This window comes from Prenolepis imparis, unplaced genomic scaffold (genome assembly GCF_030444845.1).
Source record: "Prenolepis imparis isolate NDT839.2.m4 unplaced genomic scaffold, iyPreImpa1.0 SCAF_2, whole genome shotgun sequence".
Taxonomy (NCBI): domain Eukaryota; kingdom Metazoa; phylum Arthropoda; class Insecta; order Hymenoptera; family Formicidae; genus Prenolepis; species Prenolepis imparis.
Genome location: NW_028141160.1, coordinates 14,099,148 through 14,109,165, shown reverse-complemented (window position 1 = coordinate 14,109,165; position 10,018 = coordinate 14,099,148). Strand labels below are relative to the sequence as shown.

Genomic DNA, 10,018 nt, shown 5'->3' with positions numbered 1-10,018 from the left:
ACTTTTTTATTCTGCTGTATTTTTCAAAATTCCTCAATTTTATTTTAATCAATTCCCTATTTTAATCTCAATTCTGTTTGATATTAAATAAATCACATTATATGTTTTGTTGGTATAAAATACAATTCTCAAATTTTGCCATAGATAATGTAAAGCTTTAATAGAACGAATTTATCCGTTTTTCAACGATATTGAAAATTTGTATCTCGAAGTGGTAGTGAATAACGTCACACGACTCGGTCGTTTTACATTTTTGTTACTATTCAAAATATTTAAAAATTATGATAATCTAACTAAATTTCTTCGCTCTACTTTTGTGATATTCCGATGTGAGATACAAATTGATACAATTGATACAAATTGATACAAATTATATCAAGAATCATGGAGATCTGTCCCCCTGATCCGTGAGCTCTGACACCGCAACTCGTTAATTGAATTTTTATTTCGGCATCATATATATTTATCTCATATATTCACAAATGTGTATCATCTTTAAATAATTACTTGCTTTAAAATAAATATTTAATAATTTTATCACTATAGATCTAAGCCAACTCCGCAGCAGTCGATTATTGAGGCAAAAAATAAAATTCGAGTGAGTTTACAGAAAAGAGATTACTCTGTAATACTTGTATTTGATATCTTAATAACTTCTTTAGTCAAATCTACACTTTATGTTTTCTTTCTGCAATATAACATATATTTTAGCTAGGCCATGATGCATGTTGCAACTGTTGCTGCTGTTGTATACCGCAGCCCACATGTTACGTGAGTTGACATGTTCTCATGTTTATATAATTGTATTTATTCATTTTAAAGATGTATGAATTAGAAAGTAAAAATAATTTTTACAGAAATATATCCAGCCAGAAGTATCAAAATCCTTTGCGCCCGTTAATGTAAGTAGCTCAAGGAAAATTTGGTTATAGAATAACACGATATTTTTACCATAGGTTTCTGAGATTACTGTATTTGACATATATTTAATTGAAAAACTAATATTCGAAAAAAAAAAGTTTCTTTTTCTGATTTGTAGTGGGTTTATAAAGATACATAATATATAAGATTATAAATATAAAGATATAATATTTTTGCTAATTTTCTATAATACGAAATTACATCTATAATTTTTTTTTAGTATTATTTCAAATCGAACATACCAATGGAAGAAGAGACAACATATCGACTCTCTTATTGGGAGGGTCCCAGTACTACGGTAGAACCTATCCGTCCGGAGAACAATCTGATATGCAGTGACGCACCAATATCTGACGAAACAACGCATAAAGTATGGCAACATTTTATATTTACGACGACTTGTTGACAGGAAATTGTTTGTTCTTTCAGATGAGTTATTTTGGCAACTGGTGCGTAAAAACGGAACCGCCTATAACACCCTGCGACAAACAGTTACTAGGAAGAGGTCCAATGGAAAACGTCACGACACATAAATATGATTATTCATGGAAATATGTAGATCGCGTTCAACCGACTAAGGCACAGAATAATTTGTACAGTCCCTGTGCTGCTTTGTCCGGTAATTTCTATCGCACTAGATAAAAATATTCATTAATTTTATATAATTAAAATTTAATAATTTTCACTTTTTAATAAAGGTCAAACCTATAATGTAGCATCTTAATTATGATAAAATTTGCAATGTTGTTTAATTAATTCACTAATAATACGTCGAAAAAAAAACAGATGATACAACGTATCGCCTGAGCTACTATAACTCCTCCTGTTTACTTCCGACATCCTCTTATGCTCCCGTTAAAAAATATGTCAAATCGGATGTACCAATGGAAGGTTGTACGACATATAGGCTTAGCTATTGGCCGAACGAAACCTCTGTAAAAGTAAGTGATTTAAGCAGTGATTCTAAAACCTATTATATCCATAATTTATATTTTTAATAAGCTACGAGTGTTTCAAATAGTTTTTATTTTTGAATAATATCTATTACTTCAAACTCTATTAATATAACTTTTTACTAGTTATTTATAGTATTTATATGCAAATTAAACAAAATTAAAATGTTTTAAACTATTTATTATGTATAAATAATAATTTAAATATATAATTATTTCTTCAGGAGGAACCGTATGGTCCTCCAAGAAGAGAATATTATCGCCCGGTGACGCCGATGGACGGATGCACGACATACAAACTGAGTTACTGGCCCCACTGTGGTGAAAAGCCTTCCGAACCTTTCAGTCCGCACGAAACCGAAAACTTGCTCAACGGCGGTTGCTGCTTCGACGACAACACCACGTATCGACTTAGCTATTTCGGGTGTGGCGGTGACAAGCCGGATCCCATTCGCCAGCCTGGCAATATCATTTTTTCGCCATGTCCGCTCTCTCACGATACCGTCAATAGGGTGAGCAAACTCGTGCGGAATCGCACCTTCATGGTGAATTCGATTTACGGATGACACACTAAATCGGGTCGATGGTCACATTGTCGAGCGCATTATGCGACGATTACGAGATAATTTTCTTGAATTGCCTAACAATCGTTGCGTCGCTTCGCAGATTGATTCGACAGACATCTTTCTATCAAGCCGTAATGCTATTGTAACGAAATGACAACAATGAATATTCCCGTAAGATTGAGGACGCCAATTAGTTTTAGCGTTTCAACATCGTAAAATATGTCTGAAACGAGAGATAATCGCTCTATTAATCATAAGATTTTTTTTATAATCAAAATCGCCGCGCGCAATTATTTTTTTTTAACTATGCCAATTTGATTTTTAAATTTGAAATTTTATGAATCGATCTTGCTCTTGTTGCAGATGAGTTTCCTGGGCAATTGGTGCGTTAAACAGGAACCGTCTATCACACCATGCGATAAGGAGTTGTTAGGCAGAGGCCCGATGCAGGATGAAACTACGCAAAAGCACGATTTCACCTGGAAACGGACGATCCCGCCGACAGAGCTTCGACCTGAAAACAATCTCACTTTCTCGCCTTTGCCATTAGAATGTAAGTTACAGTATACACATGTAGTTCTTTTAAATAAAATCTCACTAAAATTTACAATATTTGCTTCTTTGATGAGATTTCTATCTTATTAAAAAATCTTCTAGAAACTGTATGGTTACTCCACATGATTTTTTATTTCCAATGTATGATTATTTCAGCCTGCACGACCCATAGATTATCTTACATACCGAACAATCATGAATGTCTGCTGCCTAATAAATCGTACGCACCCATATGCAAGTATCAGCACTCTGGCGTTCCGATGGAATCCGAGACTACGATGCGATTGAGTTACCAACCCGTGGAATCAGCTGATCAGATCGAGAAACCATGGGCTATGACTGCCTATTATCCACCTGTTAATCCTATGGAAGATAATACTACGTACAATCTAAGGTTAGATTTTTTCCCTTTTATCTAATTACTTATTAATCTAATTACTTATTAATTTAATTTTTTATATAACTCGTACTATATCTTTTTGCCTATTTATAAATTTATAACTTGTATAAGTTTATAACTTTTTTTCTAGTTACATTCCGCCTGGAACTCTCGTTCCACTGCCACCCTGTTCCTCCTCTTGTCCCTCTATTAAGGCTTATGAAAGTAAAATTCTTATAAAATTTCTTAATTTCCTAAATTCCTTAATATTATTTTTTATATTAAATAATATAACTGTATAATTAATTCTAGTGTCGTCGCAACAACCTTGTTCCGCATCGTAAATAGAAAGACGGTAAGCGAAGTATATCAAGAAAAGTAAAACAAATTAATATTGATATCTCTTCTCATGATTTTTTCTAAAGATCAAATCATGCGAATGCATATCAATACAAGCGTCTGCGATGTGTCTTGTACATTGTTGTGAGAATAAAATGTCCTTGTTCATGACGACTTTTTAATACTATGTTAAGCTATTTAAAAAAATCAGCAAATGGTTAAAGCAATTTCACAATCGCGCTTCTATGATTATCGTAATCATGTACGAATAATTGTTATGTAAAACTCTGTTTTTTTTAACTTTTCTGTTATAACGAAGGAATTACACAATGTGAGATGGTATACATTTAATGCATACCTCATTCGGTGTAACGACAATTACCAGTACATTTTGTGTAGCATTAAGTATTATGTATAACGATTACATCATAATTGATATTCCACGATAATCAATAATCGGTTTATCCTCGGCTGTACTTCATCTTCCGTGAGAGATGCTCATCAGATTATATATGCAAGAGGCTGTGCTGTAACATCGACCAATGCTAGACTAGACAACATAATATTCGAGATGCCTCTAGGCGCAAGAATATTAATTTTATGTCGCGTCGAGCGGAAATCAACGGCTCCTCGCTGTGAAAGTAGTTAGCATATCTATCCGTTTACGCAATTAATCGCAGAGTATCTTCTCCTTTTATGAACGCCTTTAAATAAAAAAAGTGACAAAATGCAAAAGGATCAAGAAAAGACACTTCTAATAAATCATCTTAATCTTACATCTGATCAGACTCCATTAAGAAATTTGGCACAAATGACAGCATAAAACTATGCAAGAAAATTGAGCGATGTATAACATTATTACATATGTATGATTCTTCAGATTGAATAACTCATTCTCATGATTATTTATTTATGCACATGACTAATACAGTCGGCTGTACTTTCGCTAATTTTCATCTCCGCAGTAGAATCTCGATTATTTAAATATTTAAATAAAATGATCGATGGAGAGATTTTTGAAATGATTTATGAATAATATATAAAACATCATTATTTAATTACGAGTTAGAGTGTTTTTATCATAAATTTCAGTGTTAAAATTAATTAAGTAATATTAATTCTCTGTCTTCAAAACTATAAAAGTTTGGGAATATAATTGTTACTTAAAGAATACATCTTCTCGATTTTCTCAATAAAATAGAAAGAAACGTGCGAGAGCAATCCGAAGGCCGCAACAACAAACGCATTGCGCTAATCGGAAGCGCATTCGCAGGCCGTTGATCGTAGGCTGTTGCGATGGCATTATTACGTGCATTCTGATGCATATGTAAGTATGCATATTAGAATGTGTTCCTCGCCCATTGTCTTGCTGGTCTCATAATTCGTAAAACTACGAAAGTACATGGATCCAAAGGGATCACCGCACCCACGATTCCACTGGAAGTGACATGAAAGTTTCGAATCATCCGCGATGACGATGCAAAAATTAAGAAACTCGGGTGTTTCTATATGACAGAATTATTACTATATTTAATTTTGATCGTTTTATATATAATTTCTTTTCTAGTATAATATATAATATAAATATATAGAAATATTTCTCTCACATAACATTAGTAAGTGATTGTAATAGTAAGTTCTTAATTATCGCGGAAAATATTTTCATAAATTATTTTAATCTCATAGATCGATATGTAACTATAATGAATCATAAATAAATCAATTTATTAATCAATTCTCTGGAGACGTAGTTTTATCACGAAATGAAGTCGAGCGCAACGTGTTTTAGCAAACAATAGCAGCTATTGGAAAGTTATCGAAAGAACGGTGATAGGTTTCAGCCAAGAGTAAGGTCGTCTCGGCCAATGAGATAATCAGAGCAGGATGATTCTTCGTGCCACGATCTCAGGGAGGTCTCGACACGATCGTTCGAAGGAAGCGACGATCCCACACACGCACTTACTTCGGTAAATATGTAGGCTTCTCGCCATAAAGCACACGAAGCATCTTTCGAGGCCTCCTCGAGTAGGGGTAAAGTGAGAGTTGGTATAAAAGGGGATTCCTTTCCTCTCCTGGGATTGCAGTCGATCTCGTTGGTTTGCGACTATCTCCTTGCGTTTATACTCCATCGTACTCTTGTCGCACGTTTACGTCCATTTGTCTTGTTACAAGGTGCACGTCTCGTCAGGATGAAATACGTGGTAAGTAACCGCGAAGATTCTCTTCCGGAACGTCAATCGAGCGCGACGTGGTCCTGCCTCTTCAGGGTAGAAGAAATAACATTGTGTTCTTCCATTGTTTTTCATTATCACTGCAGACATCAAAAAGAAAATATGTATTGTATTATTAACTGGTTTCTCATCAATGTCGAATAACATTAATTCTACTTATTTTTTTTTTAACTAATTTTCTCCCTGTTCTTTTCCAGAAATAGAGACAATATAAATATGTATTATAAAATAAAATTTATTAACATGATAAAAAAACAAGAATTTGGAGAAATTTATTTTAAAACTTAATAGAGTTTGAATAACTTCAACTATAATAATTTAAAAAATTATATATTTAATCAGAAAAATTATCTCACATAAAATGTGATAACGAAAAAGTAATACTTGTATAATTTTAAGAACCTGTCATCATCATCGTCGTCGCATTGCGACACAATTTGCATTTATTAATTTGTATGCGTGAGATGCATCGTTGAAGTGACGAAATAATAAGAACTGTGTAGGATTAAAACCTAGAATTTTACATAATCTAAAGACTGATATGGATCGTTAGTTTTCGAAATCACTTTCATCAAATATTTAAATATATTAACTCTTAATTTTTTTCATTAAAAATCCTGCAAACAATTAAAATTAATATCTGTGCTTATTATATTAGATTTATCTTTTTTTTTTCTTTTTCTTAATAATCGATGCAGAAGAATCGATTTTGATAAGTCAATCGTGAATCTTGATAGATATAGAATATTGATAGATATAGAATAGAAGTGATAATGGTACAAGTAACGCGATATCAAGAAATATAGGAGGGGTTCACGATGGGTTGGGATGAAACGGGACGAACCCAACGGGTCAGGAGTTAAACGACCCGCGCTGGCATTTGCTTCTTACTTTCACTCATCTCCTGAGAGCGCATCGCCCGATTTCGTAGCAGAGAAACCGATAAATCCACTTTAGCATTCGTGTTACGCTCTTCCGTGTCGACTCTCGTCGATCATTTGATCCGCTAATCCATCTAGTTTCAGAATGTCGATTAGAAAGGGAACAAACTGACGTAATTTGAACTTTATGATATAACGTTTTTACTTAACGATATAATTGCGCCGATCGCAATTCTGGGTTTCTGCGAAATGTGCATTTTAGCAAAATATACATATCTTAATCATGTATTTTCACAATCGAGACAGGAATGTAACATTTGTAATTTTTCAGGCGTTAGTAATGATTCTGGGATTGGCGGTAGCACAGGATCCAAATTATGGACGCAATTATCAGCAGGATGAGGGACAACATGTCGACAGCAGACGACCTACATCTACTACACCTATCCCGATTTTGCACTGGAACAAACAACAAGAACATGATGGAACTTATAAAACTAGGTATAATCATATTTTCTAAAATAATTTTAAATTCAATACACAGTTGCCTTAAAAATATTAAAAAATTAATTATTAAATAAATAATTAAATAATATTGTAAGGATAATAAATAATTAGAACATTTTTTGAAAAAAAAAAAATTTTCTAAAAAAGAACTACAGTATTAAAAATAATTATATAAAATGTTAAATCTTTGAAGTCTGTTATTTCTCATGTAATATCATTTTATATGTTGCAATATATTTCGCCGAGACAACTATTTTATGCGCTTTATATAATTATACCGTTCATCGAAATATTCGTTGCACGAGGATTCGATGTAATCCCAAAAACGCCGATGCAATAGTGTGAACGGCTTCATCACTTGAATCTGTCTTGAATTCGTGCAAATTTCGACAGAGAACATTTTAATATTATGTAATGCGGCTCGATTTCTGAGCCGTACGTTTGTGCAATCGATTATTTAACACCCTGGCAATTTGGATCTCGCAGTTACGAAACGGGCAATAACATCATTGCCGAGGAAAGTGGCTACATCAAGACCATCGGTGAAGGTGAAGACCGGGCGGAGGCGATCGTTCAGCAAGGCACCTTCTCGTACACGAGTCCTGAGGGACAGCTGATCACCATTCACTACACCGCCGATGAAACTGGCTTTCACGCGCAGGGCGATCACATTCCCACGCCACCGCCCGTTAGCGCAGAGATCCAGAAAGGCCTCGACCTCATCTACGCGGGCATTCGTCAGCAAGAGGTAAGTATACTCACGACCTTTCCTCTTCCGTTCAACCCTCACTGCCGCTTATTTTTAAAAGATCCTCGGATACTCTTTCTATACGCTTACCTTAGTGACGCATTATTCGAGATTTTACGAAATTTCATAAGATAGAATCTAATCAATGGTAATCAATTAATCAATGATAAATCCTGATAAGTAATTTTACATACAAGATTTTATTATTATTTGTTTGTAATTAACAAAATATTTACGCAATTAAATTCTCAATTTAAATGCTGCTTGTCTAAGACAAATCTAAGATATCAGCATTTAAAACTATATCTGTGAAAGAGTGTGAAAATTAAAGAATAGACATTTTTTGTAAGATATAAAATTATTCTGCAAGATATATAAAAGAAGATAAAAGAAGATTCATTCATGGTGAACGGACAAGGGAAAGAAAGAGAGAAAGAAAGAAAAATAATATATGTAAAAGTGTACTGCATTCAGCATTAAAATCCATTCACAATTTCCTGTCCTCGATTATCCCTACTTGTTCCCCTCCTCTCTCACCATTGCTTATCACCTATGTTCGTATTCACATTCATGTTCACCTTTATGGAAGACGTTCTCCTCGATCTTATGGGAAGAAACTTCTGTTTCGTCAGAGCTAGCATAGGTCACGGTTTCCACAAGCAGGATTTGTGAAAAGTCACTCAGTTATCCTATACTACGTGAGTGCACTTGCAAAATCGTGATAGCGATTCATATCGATGAAAAGACTAAAGATCGCTACATGGTATAAATGACTTGCGCAAAGAGAAGAAAAAAGGTAGCTACTTGCTATCGCATACGGTTTCCTCTCGACTCTCGTTAATCATCATGTCACTATAATCGCACAGTAGCTACCAGTTTTCTTCTGCTTTTACTCTCATTGGGGCAGAAAACTATAATCTTATATGCACTGCAGGAAGCATAACATAGATAGATCTGTGTTGAGAAATTTGCATGCAATTAAAATTGCTTTACAGACCGTGATAATTAACATTCTATCACTAACACTATCGAATTCATCAATCGTATTTTAGATTTCTATATCTGATCTAAAAAATAGCAATTATTAAATTAAAAACTACAAGATGTGAAAAAAAAAATATTATTGAAGGTAAAGATATTAAATCTTTTCTGAAAATACGATTATTTTTCATACAATGATGATAAATATAATTCTAACGCTTGCTTGTGACATTCAAATAAAGTCCATTTGATTCCGATCAAAGATTCCTTTTCAAATAATCAGATTTTGTATTTAATTTTATATAAAACTGATAGTAAAAATAGTTTATTGTTTGGCATTTTAGGAAGAAGAAGCTCGCGCTGCTGCCCTAAAGTCGCAACAACCATTGAACCAGCAGGTTGATAGGCGGGACGATTACAACAGAAAGTATCAGTGAACCCCTGTCAAGCCTCTTGATATATAGCTTATTTACAGCACTGTATCATTATCAAAAAATAGCAATTAAGTTGTTATATATAAGTTACCCCTCGCGCGTTTCAAATACACTCACCCATTATGTGTATACATTTGCAGTAAGAGACATCGCTTGATAAGTTCATCTTCGTTCTTCCATTCTTGATTATGTCGATCCTTTCTGAATGTGACATTACCATTGATGATTAATTTCTATCTCTTTCTCTTTTTTTTCTTTCTTTTTCTCCCTTACTCTCCCTCTGTAGTGGAGATACCTTCGTAATTGTGCTCTTTGAGTGCTGGGAATTGACATTTCTCATTGCGATAAAGAAGAATGTCACGAGAGAAACTCGTACCAGCGACCTAATCTAATCGATTTTACATTCATTCATAGTGCTATCATTTTATATGTTCTATATGTAATAATTTGTTTCTTTAATGAACTCTTAGAATCTCGACATATTTTTTATATTAATTTTCCCTTTTATATCATTATGCAACAA

At 33.7% G+C, this 10,018-nt stretch overlaps 2 protein-coding genes across 2 annotated transcripts; both read left to right on the top strand.

Annotated features, from left to right (window-relative positions):
* The first annotated feature begins 384 nt into the window (after positions 1-384).
* On the top strand, positions 385-3,718 carry LOC145932915 (uncharacterized). The gene is made up of 12 exons (XM_083032140.1): positions 385-407; positions 547-598; positions 712-771; positions 858-902; positions 1,142-1,291; positions 1,351-1,540; positions 1,708-1,862; positions 2,099-2,386; positions 2,804-2,993; positions 3,152-3,389; positions 3,526-3,599; positions 3,687-3,718. Exons 1-12 carry the CDS (start codon positions 385-387, stop codon positions 3,716-3,718), a joined length of 1,497 nt encoding a protein of 498 aa, XP_082888266.1.
* A 2,063-nt stretch (positions 3,719-5,781) lies between these two features.
* Positions 5,782-9,973, top strand: Cpr49ah (cuticular protein 49Ah). The gene is made up of 4 exons (XM_083057514.1): positions 5,782-5,914; positions 7,157-7,326; positions 7,819-8,080; positions 9,406-9,973. Exons 1-4 carry the CDS (start codon positions 5,903-5,905, stop codon positions 9,496-9,498), a joined length of 537 nt encoding a protein of 178 aa, XP_082913640.1. The 5' UTR covers positions 5,782-5,902; the 3' UTR covers positions 9,499-9,973.
* Positions 9,974-10,018: the final 45 nt, after the last annotated feature.

Excerpts from the sequence above, each read along its gene's own strand:
- LOC145932915 (XM_083032140.1), top strand. The coding sequence starts at position 385 with ATGGAGATCTGTCCCCCTGATCC. Across the intron at positions 1,292-1,350 it reads CTGACGAAACAACGCATAAA|ATGAGTTATTTTGGCAACTG; the intron begins GTATGGCAACAT and ends TTGTTCTTTCAG. Across the intron at positions 1,863-2,098 it reads CGAACGAAACCTCTGTAAAA|GAGGAACCGTATGGTCCTCC; the intron begins GTAAGTGATTTA and ends TTATTTCTTCAG.
- Cpr49ah (XM_083057514.1), top strand. Across the intron at positions 7,327-7,818 it reads GATGGAACTTATAAAACTAG|TTACGAAACGGGCAATAACA; the intron begins GTATAATCATAT and ends TGGATCTCGCAG. Across the intron at positions 8,081-9,405 it reads CGGGCATTCGTCAGCAAGAG|GAAGAAGAAGCTCGCGCTGC; the intron begins GTAAGTATACTC and ends TTGGCATTTTAG.